At 39.6% G+C, this 16,952-nt stretch overlaps 1 protein-coding gene across 11 annotated transcripts in view; it reads left to right on the forward strand.

Moving 5' to 3' along the window:
* Positions 1-16,952, forward strand: part of ABI1 (abl interactor 1) — an 81,660-nt gene that overhangs the window by 51,058 nt on the left and 13,650 nt on the right. For 7 of the 11 annotated variants that reach the window (XM_080386005.1, XM_080386010.1, XM_080386009.1 and 4 more), the window contains exons 3-6: positions 982-1,158; positions 11,081-11,095; positions 11,834-11,934; positions 15,402-15,542. In XM_080386005.1, coding sequence (XP_080242131.1) covers positions 982-1,158; positions 11,081-11,095; positions 11,834-11,934; positions 15,402-15,542 — 434 coding nt within the window. The remainder of the gene's footprint in view (positions 1-981; positions 1,159-11,080; positions 11,096-11,833; positions 11,935-15,401; positions 15,543-16,952) is intronic. The other 4 variants (XM_080386008.1, XM_080386011.1, XM_080386012.1 and 1 more) reach the window with 1 other exon arrangement.

A 16,952-nucleotide genomic window follows, 5' to 3' on the forward strand; every position in this document is an offset into this window, starting at 1 on the left:
ACTCTGTTTCTGTGGCAGTCTCTTCAGGAGGAATTGATACTTACAGACTAAGAATTATTTTCCTTAGTGGAAAAAGTGGTGACTGGATAGATTTTGTTCAGAGTCACTTAGAGTGGTGGTTTTTGTCAGATACCATCTCCTGCAATGAGATCCTGAGGTTCTAGTAGATACTTAAACCAGTAAATTCAGTCCCTGAATCCTGAAGTAGGCTTTTCTAGAGGTGGGACTTTCTATGGCATCTGATGCTTCACTTGTACTTGTTCTCCTTCAGCTAGGGTTTAAGCAGTGGTTGTATTGCATGTAGAAGCATGTGTCTGTGTTGTGAAGCTTAGTTTGATCCTTCACAGGCTGCTGAACTGACCTTCCTCAGCCTCTTTAGGTATTTCCTAACAAAATGACAGAGCTCAGCGTATTTTGTATTCCTTTACTTCCATCTTTAAGGCTTTATTTTATTATTTTAGTAAAGCTGCTATAAACAGTATGACCGAAACTATCCTCTGTGCTGAAATTAGTCCTTCTCTGTGCAGACTCTTACTCTGATATGCACTGATGGCTTTGCTGAAAGAAATTACCACACAGACTTCCCAAGCTTAGTCCCCCTCTGGGGCTGCAGGCAAATTGCTTAGCTTGTCTGTCCTGGTTTCCCAGCTGTGGAGTTCAAGTAATTTATTACTAACGTCAGTCATAAGAATGTTGAGGGTTAATCTGCAAGGACTGTGTCTGTATAGTGTCTTCAGAGTGTCAAAGCAGTAATGTATAATTGTAATTTTATTAATAATATTGGTTATTTCATTAAAGTGTCATTTTTCAAACAACTTTTGTGTAGATTAAACTCATTTTGTCAATAAACTGGCATCCCTCCAGCAGCATTAACTTGCTTCAGACTCTTTTGTCTAATAGTGAAGCCTAAAGATGTAGGTAGCTCTGTAAAGAAAACATCAAATGCCTAAAGAAACTCCTACTTTCTTGTTTTTAATCTAGACTGTGGACATCCATAAAGAAAAAGTCGCTCGCAGAGAGATAGGCATTTTGACGACCAATAAGAACACATCAAGAACTCACAAAATTATAGCACCAGCGAACATGGAACGTCCTGTAAGGTATATTCGAAAACCTATAGACTACACGGTGCTGGATGATGTTGGCCATGGCGTAAAGGTAAGAATACCTCGACACTTGAGGACTCCAAGTAACACAGGCCATGAGATAGGGTTGGGGCAGAATGTTACTGATGTTAAAATGTTTAGTTCGTTTATGGTAGGAAGGATTATGGGTTTGATATGCTATCACATACAAACATTTAAATAATAAAATGGGGTGTTCTACAGTGAGGGGCGTTTGAGCAATGTTGGCCATAACCTTGTGACTGTCAGTGGTAGTCACAGTGTCTGGAAATAATGGCTCATGATTTTAAGCTAATGACTTGCCAAAAAAGCTGTGACTGACTTCCTTCTCTGATTAAATTGTCTCTGGCACTCCCTTTATTTCTTTCACTAGTGAGAAAAATTAAGTCATCTGTTTTGGGGAAACTGGCTGATGGCCTGGGGTTTTTTGTTGGGGTTTTTTTGGAAGGTGGTCAGGAGAAAGGGGGTCAGCTAGTTGGCCTTTAAATCTTGGTGGCATTTGATGTCTCACTCTTATTTGTGCTTTCAGACAGCTTCATTTTCCTTTTCTCTAAATAAAAGCCTTCATAAATTAATGTCTACCTCCCTTGAAATGGTCATAGTTGAAGTGAATTGACCTAACACCCTTTGCTCCTTGGACATCTTCTTATAAAAAATTAGCTTTGTGTCCCTCTAGAGCAGACCTTCCAGGTATATTCAGTTCACAACAGTCTTCCCTTGAATGGCATTAAAAAGCTTTTATTCAACAACCGTGTATCCTCTAAAGCTTGATGGCTCTGATCAGTCAGTTATGCAGCTATGTTAGCCCATCATGTGCCCTTTGAATTGCTGAGCACTTGAGGAATAGATTTTTCAGAATTACATTACTCAAAAAAGTGCCAGAGTACATTGTGCTTCGTAGTAACCCTCCGAATGCCTGGAGGAGTCTTAATTCCAACATAAGTTAGAAAGCAGCTCTATACCATGACAGCTCTAGGTTATGAATTAACATAGTGACTTTGGACTACCTGATTTTTTGTTTTGTTTGTAGATAAACCTGTGCTAAACCTGTAACTCTTAGGGTTGTTTTACACTAGTAACTTAAGCCAGACTGGATGAAGCACAAGCCTATGTAGAAGCCTGAAAGACATGCGCTGAATAAGTGTGAAATAGAAGCACTGGGGTCAGAGAAACTGATAATTTTTCAGTGCAGTCTCTGCATTCAAGGAGAGTGCTTTATGAATAGAGAATACAGGAATCCACAAATTCAGTGTCAGGATATTGGTTTCTGCATTTAAGTGCTCCAGGGATCAAGTGTTATAGAAGACTTTACAAGTAGAATAATTACTGTTAAGTCTCAGAAGTTGATGCTTTGTTGAACTACTTTTTTGGTGCAGGCTCAAAACAGCTTGCTTGATCCAGGAACACTGAAGTTGTTAAGGTGTAGCGGTTGCATTTTCCAGTATAACTATTTGCTTTTAGGAGTACTGGTGTCTTTATTTTTGTTAATGTGACCCTATTTGTTTAGGGGGTGGAAATGATGTGCTGTTTACCTATTTCTAGGTGGCTCTTACAGACCATTTTTAACAGTTAAGGGTTTTTTTAACTGTTAATGGTCTAATTCTATATTAAAAATTTGATCTGTTCAGAGGTAAAATTGCTTCCAGTAATAACCAAATTATCAACTCATTACAAGTCAGCCACAAATTATATCTTGTTGTTTCTTTGAGTGAAGGAATGAAACAGTAGAAAAATGATGTTGGTACTTTCTGTGTAGACTTGTTACACAAATGAAATAAGCATCCATCCAGGCCTCAGGTATATAGTTCAAGATGTCTGTCATTCAGCACCTTCACCAGTGTTGACGTTCACTGGATGCACTGTGAAGAGTGTGCTGAGGTAGTGAGTGACATAATGTGATGGCTAAAACATTTAATTACTTGGGTTCCAAGAGCGTTACACAGATCATAGCTCTGAAGGAAGTAGAGCTGTCTGCAGACCTAGATGTAGCTAGTGTTGTTATAAGAAAATCTAACCAAAACATCTTCAGAAACTGGATCAGGTCCTGTTGGAAGTCAGTGCAAATAATGATGACGCCAAGAATCTGAGTTGCTTCTTGAACATAAAAATTGGGGGGAAGCAAGTGGTAAATTGAATTGCAAACTTTGTCTTGTCCAGAATGGTTTTAGAAGATGCTTCAGACTCTTAAGTCTTAGCTTTTTGACTTAAGATTTCACCCCAAGCTGGACAGCAACGTGTCCGATAAGGCCTTAGAAACTATGTTTTTTGAGAGGAAAAGAAGCATGAGTTCTGCCTAGAGCAATGGTCAATTTAACTAACTTGCAGGTCCTTTAATGTCTTCTGCTGTTGCGACTGTCAATAAAATACAGTACAGCATATGCATTGGCATTTAAGTATTAAAAATTTTGCAATGCTTTGAAATCTGTAGATAACAGTTTATTGCTGTCAGTGGGACTCTGTAGTGTTCCGGTGCAGGATTTGATAAAGAAACAGAAAGGGAAAATATAAGAAAGAGAAATCAAAGGTACAGGCTGGATTATATAGCCTGTTTCTGCTTTTGTTTATTTCATGAAATACTGATCCTAGGAAAAATATTATTAAAATATATTTTAATATATTTTAAGGGTAATCCTGAATTGTCTTATGTAAAAAGTGTAAGGGTGTAAGTAAAAATACTGTCTCACAGAATATTTAAAAAAATAAATAGAAAGGGTGGGTGATCCTTAGAGCAAATACAGTCTTCCCCTGTACATCTTCCATCAGAGCAAATGCAGAAACATCTATGCATACTCACAGCTCATTTTCTTTGTGTGTGTCCCTGTTTCTCATGGCTGTGTAGAGGGGATGCAAAAGCAGATGTCCATGCTTGGGGCATGGCAAAGGACACTATGTGCCTCCCTGTCTTGCATGTACGCAGCAATTTTTGTGGGGGCAGGTGATGATGGGGGGGGTGGGGTGGGGTGGGTGGCAGTGATGGTGAGCAGCTGCTCTCTATAGCAGGTTTCCTCCCTGATGGGAGACACCTCCTTGGAAGGCAGTGCAGTTTCTTGGTAGAAAAGCTTTTGCAGAGCATCCTAAGATCACAGAGGTCCTTTCTCTCTTGGCCTGAAAGCTCCATGGCAGCCCCCAGCTGCTCCACCCCCTGCACCTTCCCTTTGCAGGGGCAGATACAGACAGTCTCCAAAAGGAATCAAGTTCCTTTTTTTAATATAAGTGCCTAGGAAGCCAAGGCTAGCATTAGTCAAAATCAGGAGGGCTTTGAAAATTGGTTTGCTAGTGAGAAGGCTTTCCCTTGCAACACAAATATTATGTGTAGAGGGCTCCAAGAAACGCACAAGCAAGCATTTTTGCCAGCCTGTTAAGTAGTTGCTCAGCTGTCACCCTCTGGGGATAGGGGAATGTAGCTGAAGTAATTCTTGGTAAATAAGAGTAACTGTCATGATGTGAGAGCCTATGTTCCTGTGTAGAGCTTGGTTTAAAATTATTAGGCAGAGGCTACTTTAATATTTCTATCCTTCTGTTCCCCTTTTGTGAAAGGAAAAAAAAAATAGTGTGCCAGCAAATAAATAGGTCAAATACAATTACTCATACAGAAAATCCTCAGTTTAAGAGGGGGGAGAAGGAGGAGGAAGCTTGGAAGCTGCCTTAAAAGCCTTGAAATTGGCCTTTGAATTTTTTTTTTTTTTTGAGTAAGAGGCAGGTGGAATTGCAGCAATTTGTAAAATGGCAGCTAAGTAGGAAATTGAAATAATGCTGTGTGCTAAAGGCAGATAAAATGTTGAATACATGCTAAACTGAAATGCCTAATAGCTGTAGTTGGATCAAGTTTGTTTTATGGAACTAATAGTTCTTCAAAACCAAGCTTGAATTGTATATGAAGCTTCCTTACTTTTCAGCTTTGTTTTAAGAAAAAAATTGCAATTTCATCACCGCAAAACACTTGCATTTCAGTGCATTAAAACTGTAAGAAGCTTTCTAGCCCAGGAAGTCAAACAAGAGTTAAGCATTCATTAGTCTTTCTCAAGCAAATGGAAGTTGGAAGGGCTCCCTTAAAGTAGGGACTGCGTCAAAACTTAACCAAATGCAAAGCTTGGAGAAGGGAGCCTTGCTCTCACCCTGCCCTACTCACCTGCAGTCCTCACGCTTATGTCTGTGTTGGTGCAAAAAAAATATGCAGATGAGATGCTGATGTGAGGGTGGAAGGCTACCTAATGGTACCTGCCTCCCCTTTAGGACAGCACCTTTTATGTGGTAGCCATTTGAGTATTAACTTTTAAATAATTCACTGTAATAAAAACTGAAATAAAAACAAAGGGATCCTGAACCTGAGCCTCTGCTGCTTTTGTCCATGTATTAGCTTCTCAGACACTCATGCTTCAGAGGATGTCATGGCCAATTTCATTAATGTCACATCATCCCTCTGGGGTCATGGCCAAACAGTAAATATTGCTGTAGGGTAAAGAACGCTTCTCTGGGGGAAAGAGTAACTCTTCCTGTTGCCAACTCTTAATGACTCTATTGTGAGTGTTGATACTGTGATTGTCATAGGGCACTTGCTACTGAAATTCAGAAGTGTGTGTAGTATCTGATACAATGTAGGTTTCAAGCCTTTCTGTTTGCAAAGAAAACTCAAAACTATGAGGTCTCTTTATTTTCTAATTCTGGTAAGATTTTTTTTTTATGTTAACTTTTTTTTCTTGTAGCTAGATTCGAAGTTACCAACTCAAAGAATTCAAAAAGCTTGAAAGGCAGGAATCTAGGTATTTTCTCTGAACAAGACTACTGAGTGCTGAGGGAATAATGTTGTCTGTCATCCACAAGCAGGTTTTTATATGTTAATAGCATTTTAATATGTGCAAACTTTTTAAGGTCAAAGTGACTTGAAAATTTTTGCCTGCTCAGTTTGGAAATTGGAGAAAAGAGCAACAACAGCAAAAAGACATAAAGGAGAGAGAAGCAATATTGACAAGCAACATTTGATTGCTGTTAACAGAAGACTATGTAATTACTAGATTGCAAATAATACTGGGAGAGGTTATATTTAAAAGATTAAAGTAAAATTTCACTGAAGAGACTTACCTACTCATGTTCAGTTTTGAAAGAAATGTTGATTTGGAACTGAAATTTTCTCAAAATAATCAGCCTTACTATAGACTTTAAGGAAATAAAGAACAAAAAAAGCCTCTGACCCATTCTCATAAGGAAATTGCGACACAGGAATGATTTCTTTGAAACTTCATGAACTAGTGGCAGAATTGCATTACCCTGAGTGTTTGACATCCACGTATAGTCTGTCTTCTGAAAAAATCTTTGATTACATGTTCTCCCTGGGTCCATATCTTGATATCTGTAAGGAAACCATTTCTGGACTTGATGCTTTACTGTATGTTTTCCTCAGGTATCCCATACCTTCATGTGTAAGTACCCTTCAGCTGCTTTTCTTGCTCTGTGTCATCTTGTGCTACTCCAGAACTGCTCCACTGATGAGACAGGAGTCAGTTGTGCAAAAATCTGTGAGGATGCCTATGGGGCAATTGAATTGCCTAGCTGCAGGTGCAAATAGCACTTCAAAAGGTCTTATGGCTAGCTGCCTTTCTGTAGGGATGTCTCAGATAATTCTCCCTTGACTAATAAAGGAAATAACTTTTTAAGTGAAAGAGGAGGTTGACTATAAAGTCAAGACCATGGGGTTATTTTTTTTTTTATTGTGGTTGATGACTGTGATTACTGGTCAAAGCTATTGCTGGTTATCACTTTTACAGAGCATACATATTAAAGTTCAGAGTTTGCCAGACACTATTAATGCAAATTAGAGTGGCACAGTTTTTAAGCCTTTGTTTCCATTGATTGGCATTTATATTGGATGGTCTTTAATGACAGCTCTTAATGATCCTCGGTATGGCAGGATATAGAGTGGAATTTGCTTTTTTAAATCCAGGAGCTGGACAGATAGTGAGCAACTATCTGAAGTACAGACAACCTGCATAGAGATTTTGTTTCTGCAGTCTGAAGTTGGAGAGTTCATAGCTGAAATGTGCAGGAGAAACTTGCTGAACATAACTGTGATAAGGATTTTGCTTGTGTGCAAGTGGCCTTTTGTATTTCTGTGCTTATCGATACATCTGCATATTGTATCACATAAATGAACTATATTAAAATAAATAAATCGGTCGCATAACTCACATAAATGAGTTGTGTGCAATGTCCCTAGCCCTAGTTTTCCAAACACAGTTTATAACTCAAAGAATAGCTTTCTGGTTCCCTGAATCATGACTAATGTTCCCCCATGACTTATTACTTGGCATGGAAACGATTAAAACCAGTTAGTTAGATGGCTGCCTCCTGAGGCCAGCCAGCAGAGTCCCTCAAATGCCTGGACATCCTTCGGATACTGGTAGATACTTCTGATTGCCTCACACCTTACCCTTTTGTGCCACTCTTGGTCATGTCCCTTTGGTCTCCATTACAGAAACCTGCAGTACTGCCTTTTTCAGCAGGTATTTTTGTACTGCGTAGAGTGCCAGAATTGCCAAAATAGTTGCCTTAAGCAAGTAAGCCTCTTAGTACTTGTGGCCAATGCTCAACTGTCCCAAAACATTGCGTGTCCTGTCCAAACCCCCAGCTAAAATTCTCAGTCCAGGTGCTCTGAATTCCTGGCATCAGAAGCAGCCTCACTTTTGACTTTGATAAATGCCTTGCATGGCTGTTGCAAACACCTGTTTTGCCCATTGCCTTAATTGCATTTCTTCTTTTGAGCCTGCTGCTGGCTCTCAGTCCTTGGCCAGCCTGCTCTCCCACGCTGTCAAAACCCTGTGGATGTGCCACTGCCCTAGCTGCGATCTTTTGGAAATGCAGTGAGGCTGACTCCTGTTTCTTGAACCTGACTGTGGTTTCTTTCTCTTAATCTTGTGACAACCAGCAAAACTTTATCCAGGACTGCCACGTGCTTGGCAGGCTTTCCCAGGGAAAGCAAAATTGTTCTGCTTGCTGCTTTAAAGCATCTCTGTTATGATGCTTGCAAGAACCCCAACCAGTACTGCTGCTTAACCATGCTATCTTGTTTCTGGGAACATCCTGATCTGTCTAGCGCTCTGCCTCAGTATCACAAGCATCCCCAGCAAGCCTACACACTGTGTTTTTGTTCTGATGTGTACGTTATCCAGGATGCTGGTATCTGGCTGAAAGCTGTCTCCTTTATGTATAGTAATACAGCTAGCGGGAGGAGAAGGGAGTTGTGCTTCTTAGAGCTTTTGCAGGAGTTCTCAGTGCTGCTCTTCATTCGACTAAGCATTTTTCCTTTTATAGATCTCTCTCAGAACAGCCCTTCCCTCTTCAAGCAGTGAACCTTATGCATGCTGCTGCTTTTCTTCCTCGTGCCCTGCATTATCTTCCTTCCTGACTCTGACCTTCTCTGTACTGATCAGGCAGTTGGTGATGGTCATGTTCTGCCCACTGGCTGGCTGGCCTTAGAGGCATTTGTAGAGAGGCTCTTGAACCTACATTAAACATGTACCTGATTTTCTTTTGGTTTTCTGCTTTTTCCCTCATTTTTCTTAAATTCATAACGAGTCCTAGACCCTGCTGCCTAAACTGTTCCCAGTTCCAAGTAATTTTTTTAATTGCTTAGAAAGCACTGCATTTGGTGTTCAGACCAAGAAATGCAGCAAGATCGACCTCCTAAGCTCAGCCAATAAATACAAGAAAAAGTCTCCTCCTGATTAATTAGCTTATTAACCATGATTAAATAGCCATATGGTTCATCTTGCTTTGATTCATTTGCTTTCCTCCCCTAGTTCTGTCTTTTGAATCAGAAGTTCCTCTCCTGTAAGAATCCCTGTTCCTTTTGTGTTCGTTCCTTCTGTGTTTTCCTGCCCATATGACTCTTGTTTATATTGACAGCAACAGACAGGATATGTACAGAGCTCTTTACTTATAGAAAGCAGTGTGTCATCAGTTGCTGATTCTTCTGCACAATAAGGAAGTGTGTATGTGTCTGTCTGTATATTGTTTAACTGGTAACAAAAGAGATGAAGTTCACCTGATGTAGTGGTGTAGAGATAGGAGTAAAGGTCAAGAGCTGTTGGACTTCAGATATATGTTCAGTATGTTAAACAGTACTTAGCAGTAGAAAGGTTTGAAATACGATGGAAGATTCCTGAATCGTTGCTAGATGTTGATATTCATATTGTCGCTGCAGTGGAGGCAGAATGTAACAGTGATTAAGGAGGAGGTGGAAAGATTCACCCGTAAGTGTGAATAAGGCACTGCATAAGGCAAGGAAAGAGAGGAAGCTTTTTGGTTTTATATTTTTGAGGCAAGCAAATTTAGTAGTAGAGGCTAGGTAAGAAACCATGCCACCTTTCCTTTTAAGCCTTTAAAAGGTTCCAAGCTGTGACTGCTGGGCAGGGACGGGACCAAGAGTTTCACGTTTGGTCTCTTTTAACAGATTCTTTGTATTATGCCATTGCCCTTGGCAGCTGGTGAAGTAAGGGGAAGGGGTCATGTATTCCTGTGAGAGGGGAAAGCAAATTACATTGCTAAAAGCCTGTTTTAAAAATATAATTTATATATATATAAATATATATATAAAAGTTATATATATAATAAAAATATAATACTTGGGAGACTACCCTGGCATCCTGAAAACTGAGCCTTTGTGACAGAAGTGGTTTAAATGCCTTAATTCTGCCACTCTGCTGGTGAACCTTTGCCTAGACTGGGGGTGAATGGGATGACCTTCAAATTTACTTACCACAGCTGAACTTTTTCATTTTAGTTTTGGAGCAGGTTTTGTGTTTCTGTTCTTTTAATAGGAATAACTTTAAGGGCAGTAGCTTTCAACCTTTTTTGGTTTTTTAAAACCCAGCTGTTTTTCAGTGGTTTTGCAGACCCTGTCAGAAATATGCACATTGCTGTATAGCATATTTTAGTTGGGTTTTTTTTTCAGTTCATGGGTGCCTTTAAACTGGTCTGTGCTGCTTAGAGGAGGAGGAGGAGTACAAACTGTAGTTTGAAAAGACGTGCATTAGGAGGCTTGTTCTAGAAGTGATGGTTTATTTCCGAACAACCTCAAAAAAAACATTGGGATTATTTTATGTTTCGGGGTTTTGTGTTTCCTTGGTTTTTTTAAACTGGTGAAACTAATCCTTTTCTCCATTCAAAAACATGAGTCTTTTTGCCTGAATAAAGTTAGAGAACTCAACTTGAATTTATTTAAAATTTTACATTTGTTTTCCTTATGAGGCCACGTTTCATAATTTTTTTTCTCCTCTGCTATCGTGAAGGCTGTAAAAACTGATTTAGTGGAGTCATATAATGACTTGATTCTAAGAGCTAAAATTTCAGAATAACAATCATTAGAGCACTGCCAATGCAGTTTTGAGCAGCCAGCACTGTGCTAGCTTGAATCAGATTTCAATCAATAAACCAGAGGTGAAAGGCACTGCTGCTCATCCTGTTTGAGAACTCCTTTTTCTTTATTTACCATTCAATGCAGCAGCTAGTATTTCTTCAAAACACACAAAGGTTAAGTGTCAAAACAACAGGCAAGTCTGTTCTGCGCCGCCGTATAGCTGAAAATGGTTTTGTGAACAGATTCTTAAGTGCACATTGCCACTGAAATAGCATTGATTGGGGTTTGGACTTGTATGTTGAGCAAAGGGCTTTTTAATCCTTTATTGCCCATAAGGACCCTGGCAAATGAATCTGGCAAAACTTTGCTAAACTTAATTTTGACACAAGGGTTTTTCCTGTGGTCACTTAGTCAGACATAGGACTTTCAATGACTAAGTGAGCCAGTAAAATCTGTTAGTGTACTGGGATGTAGCTAATTATCAGTAGACACAAATGATTTCTTTTTTAAAAAATGTGATATCTGTAGTTTAACCTGTCCTATCAGTTGTGATGGATCTGCCATTAATTTCTACCTTTTTCCCCCCCTTATTGGCAACGTTAAGTGGCTAAAAGCCAAGGTAAGAAGTGTTATTTCTCCTTTGACCCACAGTGCCTTATGTGACTGATAGTAGAGGCTGCAGAGCCATTAAAACTGAAAACTAGCGCGCTCTTATGCTCTCCTCTGCTTTCCATAGGATATTTAGATTAAACATGCTATACTTGATTTTTTTTTTATTTACAGCATTTAGTGTGTGTCAATATATCTGCGATACATTGACATCTGCATTTATACATAGATACATTAATTTTTCTAACACATGTAGTGCTTTGCTCTGAATTCAGTAGATGCCTTGATTCCCTTCACTTACATTTTTTTGCAGGAGACTTCCCAGACAACCTGAATGACTCTGCTAGTCAAATAGCAGGGGCAAATTGAGAAATTCTGGGCCCATGCTGACTGTATTGCACTGTCAGTGTTAAAGTTTGATTTAAATTATTAACACCGAAATGGAGATGAACACAAATGTGGCTTCCCTTTAAAGAAAAGAGGATATAAGAGATTTGTGCATGAACCTGTCAGTTGCCTACCTTTCTGATATCTGTCGTAAATTAATAGCAAAAATAACATTAAGCTTCTGTTTAGTCTCTGTATTTCCTGGTGTCTGTCTTTGTGTAGTTGAAAACTTGCTGTTTGACAGCTGTCTGGGAATTCTCACTTCATATTCTTACACTTTAAAAAAAAAAAAAAAAAAAAAAGCTGTCAATAATAGAGCTGCTCTGTTACAAAAATAAAATCATGTTTTCCCTTATTTCAGCATGGAAATAACCAGCCTGCAAGAACTGGCACCTTGTCAAGAACAAATCCGCCTACACAAAAACCACCAAGTCCTCCCATGTCAGGCCGGGGAACTCTGGGGTAAGAATGAAGACTGCTTGGTCCCACTTGTGCAATAGAAAGTTTTAATTGTGGCAGTGTTGATGTTTCTTAAATACACGGATAGATGGCAATTCTGATTGCTTTAAGCAAAAAACACGATTACCTTTCTGCATAAACCCTTTTAGCTGCATTGACTCATTTTCATGGCAACCTTTTGAAAGAATTTTTTTTCATGGAGGAAGGATTTATTATAGATAGGGGTAAATGAGGAGGCTATTGTTATTCCTGATTTTTGGGGAGAAATCCTTAGTGACACAAAAGAATATCATTAAGGTTTTATTTCAGTGGGAGAAATACTTAATTTTTAAAGTTTTTGTTTATTCATTTCTCAGTACTGTAAGAGGTATGAAATGGCTGCTGGTGCCATATTTATTGCATTACCTAAGCAAAATTTGTGGCATTGCAAACACATTGGCCACATTGATTCTCACGGGCTTGCGCATTTTTATTTTTATGCCTAAATGAGGAAGGATTTTGCTACTCCCGAGTCCCACTGTGACCAGAGTTCCCTGCCGTAGCAACTATTCTGCTGCTGTGGACCTGTGGGGTGTAAAATCTGCTTATCTTGGTATGCCAGCAAGTAGTTGTTGCTAGAGGCCAAAACATTAATACTTCAGAAGCTCAGAGCACGTGCTATACGGTTTTGTCTGTGCAACATTTTCCAAAAGGCATCCTAAACAAGACCTTCTACATATTTGTCACTCTCAGTCTTCCCTTTATGCTGTGGGGGACAGAGGCACTGTAAAGCTGGCTGTCATGGTTGTGTTGGCTTCAGGTATGTTGTCTGGGAGAGGTGGGGTGCTGGAATAATGAGGAGTAATGAGGGGGAACAGGATGGGGATCGGGAGCAATGGTCAAGGAAAATTAGAAGCAGTAACTCCTTTTGTTGAAGACTTGGTGATTATTTTTTTTTAATCCTGATTTGATGCTTTGCTGCATCGAGATGGCAGTGTTTGTTGTGTATTCTGCAGAGAAATTACCCTAGAGGTTTCCTCAGCATGTTTTGTGAAAATTCCCATTGCTTGAGGGCATGCAATCAGTATTCCAATTGTCTCTCTTATCCCAGCTGAGAAAGAGTTGTTTATCAGCCCTGGGAAGCTGGGTAGTGCTTTCATGTCCTCTTGGATGTTAGCGTAACAGCAGCGTTGATGTGCTGGTGAGCTGGCTCTCGGTAATGCTCCCCCCTGAACAAGCCAGAGCTGTTTAGTTGCCTTAGCTGATGCCTGATAAGGATTAATCAGCTGAGTGTCATTTCCAGATGAGCTTGACAAGAGGCAGCAGTTGGTTGAGGGGGAGGAATAATGTGGGTTTGTAACAGAGATTTCTATCTGCCCTCCTTGTTCAGGAAGTACAGCTCTTGTCTTGAGCAGCCATGTTCTGCCAAAGCATGAAATATCACAGGCATGACTGTTTTCCTAATATATGCAGAAAAAAATTGCTAGAAACCACAAGGATGCTACTCGTCTCCTTTTGATCCAGAAAATGGAGATAAGCCTGTAAAATCAGAATGAACTTGGTGTGTAACACGGGCCTTTAAATATGTGCTGCCTATTGTGCAGCTTGTCCCTCCAAGGCAGGACTGTCTGAAGGAATATGATGGGGAGCGAGTCTGGCACAGAAATCACGTGGGTTTAAAAGGGAAAGGGACTGCAGGAAGCAGAGGTCTCTTCACCGGACCAGCAAGAGGCTGTGGAAAACCTTGGACTCTCAGGCTTGGAAGTACCATTAGAACAAGTGAGTTTCTGGATCTGGCTGGAGGGAGCAGTTGCAGTCGTGCCTTTGAGGGTCCTGGGGCAGAGCAAGGCCTTGGACTCCCTGTAGCTCTCCTTGATGGCAACGGGCATCAGCTCCACACTGAAGCACTGGAGGACAATGAGGTGGGAAGTGCTGGGCAGCGTCAGGAAAGAGAGTTTTCCTCCTCTGCCTAAGGCTGGCAGAAGAGCAAATGGAAGGATTGGACCTGAGTGATGGAAAGAAGTCGGTTTTGACTTCTCTGGTGCTTAGGAGTTTGAGTTGTTCAATGAAGTGAGAAGAACAAGGAAGAAACTAAGGCATGGCTGAACCTGAGGATGTAGTGGGGACTTGTTGTTGACAGTATTTTTAAATTTTACAAGCAAAATAAATGGTATTAGAGCTGAGTAGCAGTTTCTATTGCCAGTGCAGCCCAAGGTAGAATACTTTAAAACATCGGTTTTCAAGGTTATTTCTGTTGGAAGCACATTTAAAATCTTCCCTGTTTATCTTTTTATTTGGCGGTATTTAGAGCTTTATCTTGTACAACTGGAATACATAGTTTTATTTTTCCCATGACTGATCTCTTGGCGGATCTATAGGTGGTGGCAGTCTGCATATTAAAATCATCTGGAGTTCTTTATATAGACAGACTAATTTACAAACACCTCAGTGCATTCAAACAATTATGGTATTTCCACTTTTCTCTTTGAGAGGTTTTAATAATAAAATGGTATAGTTAAAATTTAGTACTGTTTCATTCTATATTGAAATAAGGAAGTCAGTAAGTTTCTTAAAATACCGGGAAGCCATATAACTTACAAAATCAGTTATAACCAGTAATTGAACAAACGATTACATGCCAGTAGTTTAGTATTTTTGTTTTTACTTAGCTGGTGCATTGCCAAATTCCATGTCTTGCGAAGGATCTCGTGGTTGCTGGTGAGAACTGAAGAGCCCTGCAGTTCAGTACAATAAATGCACTGTTCTTAAGGCAGTAATGGGTCTGGTAAATAGATCTTGAAAGATCTGTGTTATATTTCTGACTTGATGCAGTCTGCTAGGTGACCTTGGAAGTCTCTGGGCTTCACTTTCTTGGGCTGCAAAATGGAGACAATCAAGCCCATCTGTGAAGCACTTTAAGATTTGCTTAAGTGATACGAGATTACCTTGATTACTGTGTGAAACAATGCCACTAGGAAGAGCACTGGTCATTGCAAATGTAACTTGTTCTGTGGATCTTCCAGCCTTTCTACTGTCTTAGTAAGCTGAATATCTTTAACCAAGAATACTTCTGGAAAGCATTGGGAGGGGAGGGAAAGGGGGGAAGGAGGAAATTCTTACAGTGGAAGAGTTTGTCACATGCAGTGTCCTGCAAGGTAACCCCAGAATATGATGCAACTGAAACTATTGTATGTTACAGAGTTTAAAGAATATAATTTGGGTGGTAAATTTAGTTTAGGCTTTATTAACCAGTTTATGTGCTGTAGCCCAACTTGTATGGATCTGTGTACATAAGAGCACTTCAGGGAGTTGGATGTGACCTGTCTACCCTGCCCAGTGGAATTTGTTTAATGTACTGTAATGTGGGTCACTGTGCAGTGATCTATCAAGAAAACTTTAGAAAACAAATGGCTTCACTACTTTATTCATTTATCCTTTTGATCTTCTGATCCTTTATCTTTCTGTCTTCAAACCTGTTTTTCCTTGACCAGACGAAATACTCCTTACAAAACCCTGGAGCCGGTCAAACCGCCGACAGTCCCCAATGATTACATGACTAGTCCTGCCAGACTGGGCAGTCAGCACAGTCCGGGAAGGACAGCTTCCTTGAACCAGAGACCAAGAACACACAGGTAGAGTGTTTTCTCACTGTAACTCTTTCCTGCCTGGCATGGTAGTGCTTACTGAAGTCAGAAAACTTTTGAAACTTTGTGCCTGTTGCCTTTTTGTGAAAGGCAAAAGGGCAGTTATTCTGCCACTCTGCATTAACAGAATGCACTGTATGCACTGTATTGTTGGCTTCTGTAACACATAGAAGTGTCTTCATACTCTATAGAAGTCTCATTGTATCTAGCAACTTCCATAACCATAGGGTTTATTTTATATAACCACTTTATTTTGTACTGTGGTATTTGTTTCCCAAGAATAAGCAAAACTTCAAAATATATGCAGTTGCGAGGCAGGGTAGTGATGGGTCCTAATGGGTCTATAGCTGCATTATTAAACTTAGCCTAAAATACACTTAGGCTTTTACTTTTTGTTGTTTTCAGGACCACTAATTGCAAAGGGATATTTCTGTTGATGAGAAACTCTGAAAGAGCCGATTGCTTTCTCTTAGCTAAAACTTAACACTCATTATCAGTGCTAGCATGATAGAAGTAGAAAATAAAACCTATTCACAGAGCAGGTATTGGCATCAGCCAGTTGTTTCCACATGCTTAAGGCTTTGATGAAAGAGTATTGTGTGTTTTGGGTGAGAAGGGAGTTTGAAATGTACCTTTGGGGTTTTTTAATGTATTTTTTTTTTCTCAAATTGCAAGACTAGATCTTTTTCTGAGCCTCTTGAGTGAGTTCAGTTTTTTCAATTTGATTTTTATCACAGGCTTCAAACTGCAGGGGAAAAACAGGCAAAAGAAATCAATATAACTAGAAATAAGAGGTCAGCTTATTTTTTTAGAGAGTTTCTTAATTATTTTTTTTCCTTTAAATTCCCAGTAGGCAATTAAAGGCAGTTGATCACTAACAGCAGTTGAGATGGTATTTTGTACATGGTAAATCATGAAATACTGTCAGAATGAAATAACTTCTAAATCTGTCTGCAACGAAGATCTTGTTAATCTGTTTAGCTGGCTACTGTGAATGCTCCCTACTCTTGTCTGACAAGATCTTCTTTTATGTAGGCTGCAGTTAGAGATTCAGCTGCAGCCATGGTGACAAGATCAAGGTCTTCAGCAGACAGAACACTAATTTTGAAGGAATTATTTTGGCTTCCATTTCAGATCACTGATACTCTTTTTTGTAACAGTGTTCTTTTCTTTAGATATATTTGAATGATTTGTGCTTGACTCCTGACAGCACTGATTTGTAGCTACCCAGGAATATTAAATAAACTGTAACATCACTGAGTACTTTTTAATTAACATGGATGGGTTAAATGGTGTTTTGGCTTCAAAGCATCTTGACTACTTAGTTCCCTTTATATTACTCATTTAATCCATGTAAATTCAAGCCTTGGCCTAAGGAGTGCTCTTGGAAGGAATAAG

Source organism: Falco punctatus, assembly GCF_963210335.1.
Source record: "Falco punctatus genome assembly, chromosome: 4".
NCBI classification, from domain to species: Eukaryota; Metazoa; Chordata; class Aves; order Falconiformes; family Falconidae; genus Falco; species Falco punctatus.